This window comes from Neoarius graeffei, chromosome 24 (genome assembly GCF_027579695.1).
Source record: "Neoarius graeffei isolate fNeoGra1 chromosome 24, fNeoGra1.pri, whole genome shotgun sequence".
NCBI classification, from domain to species: Eukaryota; Metazoa; Chordata; class Actinopteri; order Siluriformes; family Ariidae; genus Neoarius; species Neoarius graeffei.
This window is the reverse complement of record NC_083592.1, coordinates 37,653,345-37,671,283: the sequence shown is the minus strand read 5'-3', so window position 1 is coordinate 37,671,283 and position 17,939 is coordinate 37,653,345. Positions and strand designations below refer to the sequence as shown.

Below are 17,939 nucleotides of genomic sequence, written 5' to 3'. Positions count from 1 at the left end.
CTCCACTTTTGTAGCATGGTAATTAAGCAATGTGAACAAGATTTCAAACACTTAATCAAACACAACCCAATTTGTTTCCATGATCCATCATGACCGTTCCAGTAAACAGGGTTCTTTGAATTTAAATTGTCTCTTTGCAATCCGCTCCCATTCCATTCAGGCTTAAATGATGTATTGCTATTTCCAATTTTCTGCACTGTTATGTTTATTTCACAAGTAATTAAATAATTTCAATTTCAGAGTAATGTTTATTCTAGTGAAACGATGATTTAATTGTTTAGTGAGCCCGACATCGGCTTATACACCACATACATAGTAGAGGATTTTATTGTTTGTTTGTTTGGAGAATCTGGGGCACTACAGAAGCTGAGATTTCCTCGAAGCAGATATTTTATTCACAGCTGCCAGAATGTGACGAGAACCTCAACAAATATGACAGAAAATATTCTGACACAAAAATCACTGACTCCACTTTTAGTCTATTTAACAGTTATTCCACGAAATTGAATTGTACATGAGCTGACAGCCGATGAGGTGTGTAGCGTTGAGTCGGCTATAAGCCACGTACGACGAGATTGAGTGGAATAACTGTTTTATTCTATCCACATTCACTGGATTTTGAGAAACAGGGCATTTTTAGTTTTAGTTTTTGCAAATTCGATAAATAAAAACTTTATACAAAACGTCCAACAAAATCATTTCTGCTTAGAATGTAAACAAACTGGCGAAGTGACAGTAGCAATTTGTGAAAAATACGATAATAATAATTCTTGAAAAATAGAAAAATATATGTTCTTACCGTGGTGGCACGGTGGTGTAGTGGTTAGCGCTGTCGCCTCACAGCAAGAAGGCCCGGGTTCGAGCCCCGTGGCCGGCGAGGGCCTTTCTGTGTGGAGTTTGCATGTTCTCCCCGTGTCCGCGTGGGTTTCCTCCGGGTGCTCCGGTTTCCCCCACAGTCCAAAGACATGCAGGTTAGGTTAACTGGTGACTCTAAATTGACTGTAGGTGTGAATGTGAGTGTGAATGGTTGTCTGTGTCTATGTGTCAGCCCTGTGATGACCTGGCGACTTGTCCAGGGTGTACCCTGCCTTTCGCCCGTAGTCAGCTGGGATAGGCTCCAGCTTGCCTGTGACCCTGTAGAACAGGATAAAGCGGCTACAGATAATGAGATGAGATGTTCTTACCGTCAAATATTTTTATTCCATTTTTTTTTTTTTTGCTTTCTTGTATTTTTTTTGGGGGGGGGTGTTTTCGAGTAAAGTTTTTATTTCATCCTTGTTTGGTTCAGCAACACACTCCGCCATTTTGTTTTTCTCTACTCACGGTATATGAGCTGATATCCTAGTAGTAGAGTGGCCAATTAGAGTGTGTGATTGCTCATATCCAGTGAATGTAGGTAGAATAATTAGCCTTATTCTCTATTGTCTGAAACTTCCACATAAATCATTAGCAGTGCTTTTAAAACCAACCAATTTTATTAATAACGTCATTTATGAGTTTATGTTCTTTATATCATAAAAAAAGATGCTATTGTATTGCATCTTTTGAATGTGAAGGAAAAAAAACAACCTACTATCATGGAAAAAACTGTGCATATTTAAGAACAAAGGGGACATGGTTGTATTTTGTTCAGTTTCATCACAGGGAAAGGTATAAACGCTAAGCCTGCTCTGTAACCTATCATATGATTTGTGTTGTGTATTGAATTGAAGTGTGAGACTATAGTGAGAATATCACGCTTTCTTTTCCAGAGTTGTGCACTGCTCTCATTTCACACCTATTTCTCTTAGATGCATCCATTTCTATTTTAAGAAATGTCTGCTTACTATTTGAGACATTAATTATTATTTGAACATCATAATGATGGAGGCTCATGAAAGTGAAGAGCAAAAGATGTGCACAGAATGATGAAGAGAGTGCGTGTACGTGTGTGTGTGTGTGTGTGTGTGTGTGGTACAGACATCCTGCTGTTAGTATGCTGAGCAGTGCTGCAAATGGCACAAGCATCCTTATCAGCCTCATTGAAGCTCTGGATCCTAAAATAGATATCAGACTGATGTTTGTGGAGTTTACCTGCAAAAACTGAGCCTTTCAGCATCATCATATCGGGGACCAATCAATCATTCCCAGCTGGGCTACTGCCTGAGTATATTTGCATATTTGTGTGTGCTCATCTATCTGCGTTTGTATATTTGTTCATCTGTCTGTTTATTTCGTCTCCCTGTGATGGTGTGCAATACCAAAATGTTCACTCACTTATAGAGAACAGATCTGTTGTGACCTGGAATCATCTGGTCTATGAAGTAGCCAGGGTAGAGCACCGAAATCCCGATAAGCCTCTGGACTATGAGCTGAGGTTGGAAGAGGTACTGACACTCTTCATGAAGACCCTAAAGAGGAAGATGAAAAAAAAAAACCATGAGCAAGCTGTCTGATCCCTAAATTCGAGTTGTGCTTTGCTGTGAAATGAGATAAAAGTAAACGTCAGGTCCTACTGAGACCAAGTTACTGTCTTAACTAGTTCTCAAAGCAGGATCGGATTCCATTAGTGTCAGCCAACAGTCTGTTGTGTGACAACACCTTTGCGTTCTGTGCCGCTTCGCAACTCACACTTCACATGGCAGAAACAGATCAACCACACGGACAGCATAAACTGACACGTACGCTGGTTATTTTGCAAGAACATGAAATCCTCGACATTTGAGCTGTTATACAACAAAAACCATGAGTCATTGAGCCATTTCTGTGTAAATGGAGGCAGCTGGAAGGATAATGTTTTGTCAGTTGCACCTGTGCTATTGTTTGAAGATCACAGATAGAATTTATTTTGAATTTTATATTATAGCAGGCGGCACGGTGGTGTAGTGGTTAGCGCTGTCGCCTCACAGCAAGAAGGTCCGGGTTCGAGCCCCGTGGCCGGCGAGGGCCTTTCTGTGTGGAGTTTGCATGTTCTCCCCGTGTCCGCGTGGGTTTCCTCCGGGTGCTCCGGTTTCCCCCACAGTCCAAAGACATGCAGGTTAGGTTAACTGGTGACTCTAAATTGACCGTAGGTGTGAATGTGAGTGTGAATGGTTGTCTATGTGCAGCCCTGTGATGACCTGGCGACTTGTCCAGGGTGTACCCCGCCTTTCGCCCGTAGTCAGCTGGGATAGGCTCCAGCTTGCCTGTGACCCTGTAGAACAGGATAAAGCGGCTAGAGATAATGAGATGAGATATTATAGCAGGAATATGTAAACTCTGCTGGCAATGAAGTTGCTGTAGAAAAATAAAAAATGATATACAGTGTCTTGCAAAAGTATTCATCCCCCTTGGTGTTTGTCCTGTTTTGTCGCATTACAAGCTGGAATTAAAATGGTTTTGGGGGTTGTTAGCACCATTTGATTTACACAACACGCCTACCACTTTAAAGGTGAAAATTGTTGTTTTATTGTGACACAAACAATAATTAAGATGAAAAAAAAAACAGAAATCTGGAGTGTGCATAGGGATTCACCCATCCAAAGTCAATACTTTGTAGAGCTACCTTTTGCTGCAATTACAGCTGCAAGTCTCTTGGGGTATGTCTCTATTAGCTTAGCACATCTAGCCATGGATTTTTGCCCATTCCTCAAGGCAAAACTGCTCCAACTCCTTCAAGTTAGATGGGTTGCATTGGTGTACAGCAATCTTCAAGTTATGCCACAGATGCTCAATTGGATTGAGGTCTGGGCTTTGACGAGGCCATTCCGAGACATTTAAATGGTTCCCTTTAAATCACTCCAGTGTAGTTTTAGCAGTATGTTTAGGGTCATTGTCCTGCTGGAACGTGAACCTTCATCCCAGTCTCAAACCTCTAGCCGACTCAAACAGGTTTTCCTTCAGAATTGCCCTGTATTTAGTGCCATCCATCTTTCCTTCAGTCCTGACCAGCTTTCCTGTCCCTGCAGATGAAAAACATCCCCACAGCATGATGCTGCCACCACCATGCTTCACTGTAGGAATGGTGTTCTCAGGGTGTTGGGTTTACGCCACACATGGCATTTCCCGTGATGTCCAAAAAGATCAATTTTAGTCTCATTTGACCAGAGAATCTTCTTCCATGTGTTTGGGGAGTCTGCCACATGCTGTTGGGCAAACTCCAAACGTGTTTTCTTAAGCAGTGGCTTTTTTCTGGCCACTCTTCCATAAAGCCCCACTCTGTGGAGTGTACAGCTTAAAGTGGTCCTATGGACAGATACTCCCATCTCTGCTGTGGATCTTTGCAGCTCCTTCAGTGTTATCTTTGGTGTCTTTGTTGCATCTCTGATTAATGCCCTCCTTGCCCGATCTCTGAGTTTTGGTGGGTGGCCTTCTCTTGTCAGGTTTGTAGTGGTGACATATTCTTTCCATTTTGCTATAATGGATTTAATGGTGCTCCCTGGGATATTCAAAGTTTGGGATATTTTTTATAACCCAACCCTGATCTATACTTCTCCACAACTTTGTCTCTGACCTGTTTGGAGTGCTCCTTGGTTTTCATGTTGCTTGCTTAGTAGTGTTGCAGAATCAGGGTCCTTCCAGAACAGGTTGATTTATACAGACATCATGTGACAGATCATGTGACACTTTGATTGCACACAGGTGAATCTTAATCAACTAATTATGTGACTTATGAAGTGAGTTGTTTGGACCAGCTCTTATTTAGGGGTTTCATATGAAAGGGGGTGAATACCTATATTCACTCCAGATTTCAGTTTTTTCATCTTAATTATTGTTTGTGTCACAGTAAAAAAAAAAAAAATTCACCTTTAAAGTGGTAGGCATGTTGTGTAAATCAAATGGTGCTAACCCTCCAAAAATCCATTTTAATTCCATCTTGTAATGTAATAAAACAGGACAAACACCAAGGGAGATGAATGGATGAATACTTTTGCAAGTCACTATAAGTCTAATCAGTCAACTAACCATGTGCTTGCACCAGCAGCAACAAGACAGTACAATCAGGAGTCATTCATTTTCAGTGAGAGCTGGTAATTGGTGATGTAAATTAAGAAGCAAGCAATCCAAAAATTGGTTGTGGCACCAACCAATGAGAATGTGGGAAGGTGGATTCTGTGCCATAAGTGGGGTAGATAGAACTGTGCCAGGGGTTTCATCCACATACATTTGTGCTTAAACGTGTTATTTTGCATATGTTCTGTAGTTGGCTAGGCAGTTTGTGTGGCCATATCTCACTATTCAGGCACTGCCAACCCAAGCAGCCAACCCACTGGAGATCAATCTCAAACTGAGTATAGGAAAAAAAAAAATGCTGCCAGTGGGAATATTTAAAAGTAGCATACAGCACGGTATACTGTCGAGTCTGAAGATATGTTTTTGGCCCAAATATGCCTACAGATGTAATCAATACATGCCCTAGTTCCTATACATGCTGATGTAAAATCCCTGTCGTATAACCATTTGCAAGATTCTCAGCTGTTGTTTGCTTTTGCAGAAGCTACTGGCAACAGAATGGCAGCTGAGATCCAAAGATCGCAAAAAAAGAAAGAAAAGGGGAAAAAAAACACCAAAGAATGTCAGCAGCATGCAGACGTTGTATAGGCTCAAATTAAGGAACAGATGTGTTATATAGATTTGCAAGGACAAATTTTCACATTGAGATTGCACAGGGGAATGAGGTGAGACAGAGAAAAAGATAGAAGAAAAAAAGGTGGGGGGGAGGTTGGAGGGGTGTTCCATCAGAGCTTGTATTATTTATTATGGTACATGCGGCCAAATTACAATGCAGCATTTCATCACTCACCCTCTGGCCTCTCTCTGGAGCAGGTAGCCCCGTCCTCAAAGACATTAATCATTGTCAAATCGTGACCAACCACCCCCTTCTCCTCCCCCTCCTCCTCCTCCTCTTCTTCTTCCTTCCCGATCTCCTTCCATGCTGGTGGATTTTCCATGCTGAGTATGGAAATTCCCCTAACGTTTCTCTTCTCTTATATGCAATCACCTCGACCTCACAGGTATGAAAATTGCTGTATTTCTACTGCAAAAAAAGCTCCTGTGTGACACCTTGCACTTTTGCTATAGACTTCTACTGTTATAGTGCAGAGGGCACTTTGATGTTGCTTTTATATATATATGTATATATCATCTCATCTCATTATCTCTAGCCACTTTATCCTGTTCTACAGGGTCGCAGGCAAGCTGGAGTCTATCCCAGCTGACTATGGGCGAAAGGCGGGGTACACCCTGGACAAGTCGCCAGGTCATCACAGGGCTGACACATAGACACAGACAACCATTCACACTCATGGTCAATTTAGGGTCACCAGTTAACCTAACCTGCATGTCTTTGGACTGTGGGGGAAACCGGAGCACCCGGAGGAAACCCATGCGGACATGGGGAGAACATGCAAACTCCGCACAGAAAGGCTAACTGTACTTTCATGGCTAACTGTACTTTCCAGTTCTGGTGATGTGGGGATTCTCATATACTCATTTCTTTGAGACAGACCTGACAAAGACATAGTGCAAATCAGTGACGCTTTCCCACTGAGGTCAGTCAGCCATGTTATTACTACATAAGGTAGAGAACAAGTGGCTGATTTATTGCCATACCTGTCAGCTCAATGCAGCAAAACAATAGCCCTGAGAGTAGCAATCAGCTGCACTGCAAAGTACTCCTTATACTGATGTACTACTCTTAAAAATGACCAAGAATGAAGAAAGAGGAAGGAAGGAAGGAACTAATTGTCTGATGTTGGTGTGCTATGAATTGCGTAATGTTTTTACTGCCTCAGTGGTTATTGTTTGATTAATTTTGTGATCATCATGAATTATTTAACATAAAAATTGGATGGAAAGTTTTTTTATGTAATTTTATATAAGTTGGAACAATTTGCAAATCATGGGAACCCTATATTTCATTAAAAATTGTATCAAGACAGCATATCAAATGTTGAAACTGAGAAATTTTATTGTTTTTTGAAAAAATGTGCGCATTTTGAATTTAGTGCCAGTAACACATTTCAAAAAAGTTGGGATGGGGCAACAAAACTGAAAATGGTGTGCAATACAATAAATAAATAAATAAATAAATAAGTTCATTACAACAGGTCAGTAACATGATTGGGTATAAAAAGAGCATCCCAGAGAGGCAGAGTCTCTCAGAAGTAAAGATGGGGAGGGGTTCACTGCTCTGTGAAAGACTGCAAGGGCAAACAGTGCAACAATTTAAGAATAACATTCCTCAATGTAAAATTGCAAAGAATTTGGGGATCACATCATCTGCGGTATATAATATCATTAAAAGATTCAGAGAATCTGGAGAAATCTCTGTATGCAAGAGACAAGGCTGAAAACTGACACTGGATGCCTGTGATCTTCAGGCCCTCGGGCGACACTATATTAAAAACAGACACAATTCTGTAGTGGAAATCACTGTATGGGCTCAGGAACACTTCAGAAAACCATCATCTGTAAACACAGCTCATCACTGTATCCACAAATGCAAGTTAAATGTAGCTTTGACGCAACACAGTGGTAAACATGCCTCTGTTCCAACTTTTTTTTTGAAACCTGTTGCTGGCATCAAACTCAAAATGAGTATATATTTTTCAAAAAACAATAAAATTTCTTAGTTTCAGCATGTGTTGTCTTTGTACTATTTTCAATGAAATATAGAGTTTCCAAGATTTACAAATCATCCATCCATCCATTATCCATAACCGCTTATCCTATGCAAGGTCACAGGCAAGCTGGAGCCTATCCCAGCTGACTATGGTTGAGAGGCGGGGTACACTCTGGACAAGTCGCCAGATCATTGCAGGGCTGACACACAGAGACACACAATCATTCACACCTACGGTCAATTTAGAGCCACCAATTAGCCTAACCTGCATGTCTTTGGACTGTGGGGGAAACCGGAGCACCCGGAGGAAACCCACACAGACACGGGGAGAACATGCGAACTCCACACAGAAAGGCCCCCTTTGGTCGCTGGGCTCAAACCCAGAACCTTCTTGCTGTGAGGCGACAGTGCTAACCACTACATCACCATGCCGCCCCATTCAGAGATCAGGAAAATAATTTTGTTTGTCATAGGAGGATTGGCTATTCTGAAATGCCCAAGGTATAAATGAGCATTTGTGCATGAGACCCTGAAATGGACTGGCATCCCATCCAGGCTGTATTTCCACCTCATGCCCAGTGTTTCTGATACAGGCTTTGAATCCATCAGAACCCTGACCAGGATAAAGCAATTACTGAAGATGAATAGATAGATAGATAGATAGATAGATAGATAGATAGATAGATAGATAGATAGATAGATAGATAGATACTCACTTCTAGAGATATGCATCCAGCTTTTTAGAATATGTATTTCATACTGTATGTTATATTGAATAGTTAATATTAATATACATATACTGTATGTTTTCATATACCGGTACTTTACTAAATAGCATTTAACTCCTTAGATCATTTATTCATTCTTAACATTCTGTGCTTTTATGCTAATGGTCATGAAACACATTCTCATTTCATTATGGCCTGATTTGTGGATCCGCTCTGTTGGACAGGTGTCATTGCACCAGCCATTTGTGGAGTCATGCATTGTTCATTATCTCTTGTGTATCATCATGGTCTAATTCGCTCTCAGCTTGATTAGTGTGCTCATTCATTTTGTTACAGTCTATCTGGCAATCTCTTATCCTGCCAGCCACCAATGCTAAAATTGTCTCACTGGGTGCTTTCTGTCTGTTATGTGATACCTCAGACCTTAAATCTGGACATGCAGAGAAAAAAACTATCAGCTTGATTATATTCAGGAATGCCGATGTTCTTTCGACCTTGATGCTTGATTTATTTGCAATCTCTTAATGATTGGTTAACATTTTGTTGAAAAGCATCATTTAGATATTCTGATTCCCAAACATTTTTCTCTTAACTGTGGTTGCTGATTTATTTTTATTTTTTATCAACTCCTTACAAGGCACACAAAGCCTGATCTGCTATCGGCTCGAAATGCTAGAATGGCGATGAAGGCAGGATAATAAGGATGGAATGGGAAGTGAAAACCAACTCCACCATTAAATAACAAACTGGTGAAGGAGCCCCATCTGTTGTTTGTGCATGGCTGCATACATAAAGCACAGCTGGTGCTGAAAAAGGGAGGGGGAAGAGACATAGCTTTGCCATGTCCTCCACAATGTTAACTCCCAACATCTCCATGCGTTCACTGGATCATTTTGGCGTTGTGTAACTGGATCAGCTTGGCATCCTTACAAATGCTGTATTTAATCATATGACATGCAAATACATTTCAAACCTCACACAGTCAGTCCTGGTGCAACAAGTGCCACAGTCTCAGAAATTGTATAAAGTCCTTCCCTGTGCTTTGTACATCTTCAGCTCCTGCAATGACATGGACGTGCTTGAAAACCCCAAAGTCTTCCTGAATGCCCTGAACATCTCACTTTGCATTGTTATGTAAGCAATGTAAAAATAATTGTACAGCTTGAACAGCAGCTCTGACTCAGATCATCTTACCATGTAGCAGTTTTTTTAGTCTAAGTGTCACCCTATTAAATTTTGTTGCCACGCAACCCGAGTAGACTAAATGCCTTCCCTACTGTCTTCTCACCTGGAAACACAATTAGAGTGTGTTCTGAACCATACAAGGCCGACGCTCTGGGGAACTAGAAATTTAAGTTAGACCTTGCACCATTCTCACCATTCTCTCATTTGGTCTTTGCTTCAACAAATCTCTGGCTGGGCTTAATAATGCACACCAGACCAGTGAGAATGAGTGTCATGAATAACTTTCCTGCTGACAGCAGCTGATTGAAAATGCTAGAGAGAGACAAACCAGCACTAAATTGACAGATTTGCTCCTCTTGTGTGGCCACTGCCTAAATCAAACCTTGGTGTACTGGGTGAAATCATATCTCCAGGCTCCTGACAGCTCCCAATTATCTCATTGATTCAGGAAGAGAGTGTGGTTAGCTTGAGACAAACTGTCATTGCACTGAGCTTTTGGTCACTGCTGATCCATAACAGAGGCTCCAGCAAGCAGAGACGCTTCAGTGACCTGAGCTTCTGTGACCTCCTAGAGCCGACACTGCAGATGTGCCCACTGATTAGACACAAATTTGGAGCGAGCAAAAAAGGTCTTCTGACCACCATGTAAGAAATTAATGAAGTTCCAGTGATATAAAATTACTTACTCACAAAGGCCTGGGTGCTAACATGGCTGAATTGTGACAGTAGTTATCTTTTAACACTGACCCATCCATTATCCGTAACCGCTTACCCTGTGCAGGATCGCCGGCAAGCTGGAGCCTATCCCAGCTTGCTATGGGCGAGAGGCGGGGTACACCCTGGACAAGTCACCAGATCATCGCAGGGTTGACACATAGAGACAAACAACCATTAACACTCACATTCATACCTACGGTCAGTTTAGAGCCACCATTGGTGCTCAAGAAGGCAACTGGACTTGCTTGAAATTCTTGAAGACATTTCACCTCTCATCCAAAAGGCTTCTTCAGTTCTGTCTGACTAGTGGGGAGTTCCAGGTATTTATCCTCTAGTGGACCAAAAGCAACCCTAAGGAGAGCTATTGAGGTCACATGGGTCGTTGAGTCATCCTGTAGGTGTTAGGGTCACTGGAGGCCAGGTGTAAACCGTGTTAGCAGCCTAGAAGGTTGTTAGGGTGATCTGTGGGTCGTTGGCTCTCTCTGCCATCATGTGAGTCATTGAAGTCAGCTGAGTCTTGGTGTGGATGTGTATTCAGTTTTCTGGGAAGAGTGCCAAGGACTGCATTGTAGGGGGTTGATAAGTGGCGTCTCATATTTAGAACCACTAGTTAACCTAACCTGAATATCTTTGGACTGTGGGGGAAACTGGAGCACCCAGAGGAAACCCACACAGACATGGGAAGAACATGCAAACCCCACACAGGGTTCAAACCCAGAACCTGTTGCTGTGAGGCGACAGTGCTAACCACTATGCCACTGTGTCACCCTAGTTAACACTGACCCCTTAGTAATTATTTGTGTCTATAAATAAGACAATTTGAAGTGGTTATGTTTTGTTTCACTGTGGCTTTCATGTTGTCACATTTAGTACCATTGACTGTGAAAAGATAAAACATCTGTTTCTGCTTTGAAGTGGCAAACAAACGCATAGGATATGCGATCAAAAAGTTCCAGGACTGTTCCTGTCATGAACCAACAGAGCACGGCAAGGTCATGCATGTGCAGTAGGAGTGAGCAGTAACTCTCATGACTTAGTATGCCATGTAACTGTACGCTGTCAGCATCGGGACCTGTGTTATACACGTTTTTGTGACAAAGTGCGCATTTGTGAAACATTTGCAATCACAACAGAAACCATTTAAATGCTTCAGCAAGCCTTTGGCAATGAAGAAATGAGCTGGGCGAGGTGCTTCGAGTGGCATTCGCACTTCAAGAGACACAGGGTGTCACTGGAGGACAAAGTTCTGCCCTTCTTGATGCACGAATGCCACTTAAAACACCTTGCCCAGCTCACTGCTTCATTGTCAGGCTTGCTGACGCATTTCCAGGGTCTCTGTTGCTGATTCCTTGAGTTAAACATGGAATTTGATGTTTGCTCTCTGGTCCATAGTAAAATCGTAAATGTGCACATCACGGGCGATTGCTCTAAGACAATGAGGGAGGCTCAGCCTCCTCTAAAAATGACGAACATCGTGTAGGATGAATTGCGCTAGGCTTATGTTATAGCTGACCTTATAACATTGCTATTTCAGATCCAGAATCATAGAAATATATGTGCTCAACCCAACTACAGTGCGAAATCATTCCCTTATAACTTTAATGTGTGCGTGAGTTTTTCCCCCTCGTGACAGCGCGATGCAGCCCAGCCTCAGTAGACTTCAATGGCATTTGGGAGCTCTGCGCTTTTCAATCTCAAAATGCAAGACGATTATTGGACAAATACTGCGAAAACGCCCGCCCACGGAGTCTCACGGACTCCCAGCCTCAGTGGACTTCAATGGCATTTGGGAGCTCTGCGCTTTTCAATCTCAAAATGCAAGACGGTTATTGGACAAATACTGCGAAAATGCCTGCCTACGGACTCCCAGCCTCACATGGGAGGGACATGACAGTTTCCGCGAGGAGACTGGTGATTGGTGAAAGCGGCCGGATATTTTCTTTGATTGACAGCTTGTTTCAAATATAGACAGGCAGCGGTGAATCTCAGTTCAGTCCCATGCGGATTCGCAAGTGCTGTGGTGTATTGTAAGAGATCAGCTTACATTTCGATTTCATTCATTACATACGGTTTCTACCAGCTTTTTTAGTTTGTATATATTTTCATTGTAAATAAAGTGTAAATATAGTGTTGTCAAGTTTGCTATCTTAGTTCCAGAAATTTCGTTATTTGAGTGACTGAACTTGAACTTGAGGGGGCTAGTCAGCTAGCAAGAAAGCTGCGCACGGATGCCAAGCATTGTTGATTTAATTTTGGCAAAGCCATTTGCCAGTCTTCCTTTCGAGGAAAAAATTAAAATTAAAGAGCAGGGTAGACCAACGCCTCAAATTGACTTGGTGAAAAAGGTAGGGAATAATACTCGTTCCTTTCAGCTCTCCTGGTACGCGAAAGTGAATTGGCTAACAGCAAGTGACCCACATCAACAACAGTAAATAGGCTACTTTAGTAATATGTCATGGATGGACCAAAAATATAGAATCTATTTAAAATGTTTATGCTGAGTATATTATATTGGAATATATATTTTTCTGGATATGAATTAAACACAGCTACAATTTGGAAAACATTTTTAAACAAAAACACAAGCGAGAACATTTCACACTACAGACCTGGATTAAAAGTGAAGGGTTATCAAAATTGTCAGTAAAACATTTCTCAGTCAAAATAAGTAAAATATAGGGAAAGTGTCATTGAATGAAATGTGTGGCACCCAGCTCTACTGCTGAGGTTCCTGACAAAGAGCTGCTTTCAATAATGATCAATTTTTAAACAACATGCCACAATTTTAAAATATAAAATGTTAAAATATACCCCCCAACACCACCATCATGTATATTGGACAGTAGGCTAATGGGACAAAAGAACCTGTTATTTCACAGTTTGTGACGCTGCCAACAATCAGCCAGATCAGAGGCAAGAGTATGGGCAAAATTGATGTTTTTTCTTTTAAAATCTGGAAATATCATAACCGACCAGCCTCCCCTGTTTGAAAGACTACCAGCCACCACTGGTGCACATGCATGTTGTCATAAAAATGCGTGTAACACAGGCCCCGATGTTGACAGCGTGACGTCAGGTGGCTTACTGACTCACAAGAGTTACTACTCACTCCTGCTGCATGCCCATGATCTTGTCGTACGCCATTGGTTTGCTGAACCAGTCCCAGAACCTCGTACATCTCCATCCAATTATATTTAAACAGTATATCCTGCTTTTGTAGTCCATGGTTTTAACATCAACAGTCTGTGAAAACCTATGAAAATTATTCTCCTTATCAATAAGCTACCTTCAGCTAAATATTCTTCCATCCATTATCTGTAGCCACTTATCCTGTCCAACAGGGTCGCAGGCAAGCTGGAGCCTATCCCAGCTGACTATGGGCGAGAGGCGGGGTACACCCTGGACAAGTCGCCAGGTTATCGCAGGGCGAACACATAAACACAGATAACCATTCACACTCACATGCATACCTACAGTCAATTTAGAGCCACCAATTAGCCTAACCTGCATGTCTTTGGACTGTGGGGGAAAACAAAGCACCTGGAGGAAACCCACATGGACAGCATGCAAACTCCACACAAAAAGGCCCTTGCTGGCCACGAACCCAGGACTTTCTTACTGTGAGGCACCAGCGCTAACCACTACACCACCATGCCGCCCTTCAGCTAAATAATTTACATAAATACCTGCGATATGTATTGGATAAGCTGCAGAAGAGGATCTGCTCCAGACACTGCAGCTGTTTATTTTTTTTTTTAAACTGGAGCTGCTGATATAGTTTCTTTATATGCTGTGAAGTTTTTTTGCTTTGTTTTTTTTGAGTGCTTGGTTAGTTCCACTGAAATACTTTGCTGAAACCATATCTAGACCACAGTTGATGTGGCCAGGTGGTGACTCATGCTGCTTATCACATCTACTCTAGCCTGAAAGATGCTAGAGAAATGAAATGCCCGATCTTTCTTTAACTATATGTGCATGATGACTAACCTTACCCTACATGAACCTCTATGCTGCATTTCATAGAACAAGAATAGAGTCTAACAGACAGTAGAGTCAGTATTACTCCTTATAATGTCTAACTGGCTCAGTCGTACAGTTCACATGTTAACTCACAAGCTGGCTGTTATGTTTATGAGACAGCTGTTGTTTACTGTTTACAGGACAGCTGGGTCTTACTGCCCATGTCAGACCTCTTGATGACTTTGTCCACTAGTGAGGAAAAATGCCAGGCTCCGTAACTGACTGAGTTGTTGTCGCGCAGTGGCTGATAAAAAAGATTTGTCCTTCTACCGAGTCTGTGTTCCACGTGACTCTGTTCTAGACATCTCATCTCATCTCTCGTTATCTGTAGCCACTTTATCCTGTTCTACAGGGTCGCAGGCAAGCTGGAGCCTATCCCAGCTGACTATGGGCGAAAAGCGGGGTACACCCTGGACAAGTCGCCAGGTCATCGCAGGGCTGACACATAGACACAGACAACCATTCACACCCACATTCACACCTACGGTCAATTTAGAGTCACCAGTTAACCTAACCCGCATGTCTTTGGACTGTGGGGGAAACCGGAGCACCCGGAGGAAACCCACGCGGACACGGGGAGAACATGCAAACTCCGCACAGAAAGGCCCTCGCCGGCCACGGGGCTCGAACCCGGACCTTCTTGCTGTGAGGCGACAGCGCTAACCACTACACCACCGTGCCACCTGTTCTAGACGTATTAATATTATTCTTCAGGTCTGGAGAATATCATTTTAATATTAGGACTGTAACACAATGCCATTATCTGTATCTGTATTTTTATCTGTTTAGTGCTTCAAATATGGATTTGGAATTAAACCAAAAGTGAGCATGGCCTAAACAGAAAGGCTTTAAAAAAAATACCACTAAGCAACCAGAAACACTGGTGGGAAAAAAGAGAAAGAAATACCAGCACTATCAGCATGCTCCGTGAAGTCTGGCTGTGACAGTTCATAATTGGTCTCCAATGAAAAAGAGCGTGCATGGGCCAGTTTTTTTTTTTTTTTAATTCCATTCATGCAGTGATTATCCTGTTTGTACTTGCCTGTGATGTATTCTAATGAATTTAGTGGGTTCTTTTTCAAAAAGTTGAACAAACTAGTCACCTAATTTTAAAAAACTGCAACTCTGACCAGGCAGTTACTAATGATGAATGATTGAATGATGCAAATGCATCACGCAGCTCATGAATTTCATATCTAACAACTCACTTACTGTATGCTTGCATGAAAGTAAAAACCTCCCACTCACACGACTTTTTACTGTGTTTATCTACGGACACAAACCTTTAGTGATAATCAGATGCGCTGTTAACCTTTCTGGCAACCTTTCATTCTGAACAAAAAAAAAGTTTTTTTTTTAAATGAATAATGCATCTCCTATTCATATCTATATTAGTATTCAGTTATATGAAGAAAATGAATGAATTGTGTAAAGGCACCACAGTTATCATATACAGAGGTATGATATTTTCCTTACAGTAGGCATATCAGGTGAAAATTCAGTCCAAATTGCTTGAAACTGCTCTCATTGAATTCAGAATTGAATGCAGGACAACATACTTTTTTACAGAATTAAAATGTGTTTATCCGTTCTTGAGATATTACAAATCAAAGATTGAAAAAACGGCTTAATTTTTAGAAAACTGCCGTAATATTCTGTATTCGGATCACATTGTCCAAAATGGGCTTCATTAACGAATGAGATCAAATGTTTTTTCTTAATAACTTTTTTTTATTTTTCAAGATATTTACATTGAAATTGGCAGGCACATAGATGGTTGTATACTGAATACAAAGTTTAAAACATTAATAAAAACAAATCATGCAAATTAGTATTTAATAAATATTAATTATGCTAATTAGGCAAAAATGTTAAATTGGTAAACTCAGTAAAAAAGTAATGAAAAAATATTTCTAATACCCTCGTTGTGCTCTGTAGGGCTTTGTATTTCTAAGCAGGGCCTACTAGTGTTTATATGAAAGAATATAAATGATTATTTCAATTAATATTCACTGTTTTCAAGGCGAACCTGAAAAAACTGTGTGATCCACATCCAATAAATAATTCCATTTAACTGAACTGAAATTGACACTCACATTTCTGACTTCTGGTTTTTTAAATCTCATTCCGACCACTAAGACCTCAATATTTTTCATCAAAACAACTCCAGTTATATTCTAAAATAGTTATTTATTGACAGGAATCGGTTTGATTTGAAAAAAAAATAAGTAAGTAAAGCTATGAAAACTCACTTCAAAGTCTCCCGTGAATCATAACATCAAAACTAGCAGATGGACAATTTTTGCTGAATACTTCATCAGAAACAGTCAGAGCGAGAGAACATCACTATAAAAGTTATCTGATTGATATTCATGAGTAACCCAGTTGGAAACCGATCAGAAGAGAGAGAGCCTGACCGCTTTCCCATGACTCAAAAAGCACCGTCAGTTTCCCAATGTCACGCGAGCAAAGAATGAACTCTCTTGTACCAACTTCAACCTGCTGTTACTCCCAAAGTACTGAACAGATCTTAACGAGATACATTTCTTTGGAAAGCAGAAATTATAAGCTTTTTAATGACAGTATTCATGATAAAACATATTCAAGAGTTAAGCAATGACAGATTTGGAAACTTAGATGAGCGTCTGCATGGACAGTTTTCACAGCACGGCCAGCGAGCGTCTGATAAGCCGTCAGTTGTCCAAAAACACGTGCTATATTAAATCCATGTTGCATCATATTTTATTTAGTGTTTAGCTTTGATCAAAGCCATATTGCAATATAGTCCAGTTCCAAGTGTATAACATTCCAATGTTTTGCTCAGAAATATTCATACACCACAGAAGCCTTTACATTTTGACACTAATCTCTACACATAAAATCAAAACTGATGAGTGAAAATATCCTTCAGCTGAGTGAAATATCCTTACATTTGTCCATGATGTACAAACAAACCACACTATAAGCAGCCAGTTATGAATGCCAGTGGGTGGAGGGATAGAGAACAATCTTTGCATATTTATGAAACTCTTCAAGAATCTGGGATTTATATAGATTGTTAGATCATGAGAGATTTTTTTTTTTTTGAACAAGCAATTTCACACAAATCATTCATTAGGTGTAAGAAAGCATTTATATTATGTGCAAAGACAACACTAACTAGCTGGCATAGCCAAGCTATTCCTTGTTATTGATTGTGCATGTTTTCCACACGTCGTTAAGCCTGTATCTAGATGCACTCTTATTGCACACTAAAGAAATAGTGTCAACAAACAATAAAAAGCACATTTGATTTAAAACATGCAATAAAACCATTAGTTTTATATCCATTGTGGGCTCAATAATGATGGTCATAAGTGCGCAACATGTGCTAATTTGTGTACAAGTATTCAGAACGTTAGGGTATGAACATGAATCCTTTAAATGTGCTTTATTTGTTGCTTCCTTTTTTCCTACTTCAGTTTCACAGTCTGCTGTGCATTTGTTTTAACTTGCAGAAAGCCATTGTTCGATCCTAATTTTGTCGCTGCTGACACAGAATAATTTAAGCATATCCCATAATGCATGATCGACCCTCACTATAACCCTGATTATTGTGCTCTGAGAAAATAAACAGATTGACTGTATTTGTCCAGAGGAAAAATGAGACATAGATCCAACTGCTCTAATTCGGAGCTAACATTTTGTCATGAAAGACTTGCAAGTGT

General features: G+C 40.8%; 1 protein-coding gene across 1 annotated transcript in view; it reads right to left on the bottom strand.

The window, feature by feature from the left end:
* Positions 1-17,939, bottom strand: part of tmem8b (transmembrane protein 8B) — a 271,726-nt gene that overhangs the window by 148,710 nt on the left and 105,077 nt on the right. The window contains exon 4 of the mRNA XM_060907134.1: positions 2,257-2,390. Within this exon, the coding sequence (XP_060763117.1) occupies positions 2,257-2,390 (134 nt within the window). The remainder of the gene's footprint in view (positions 1-2,256; positions 2,391-17,939) is intronic.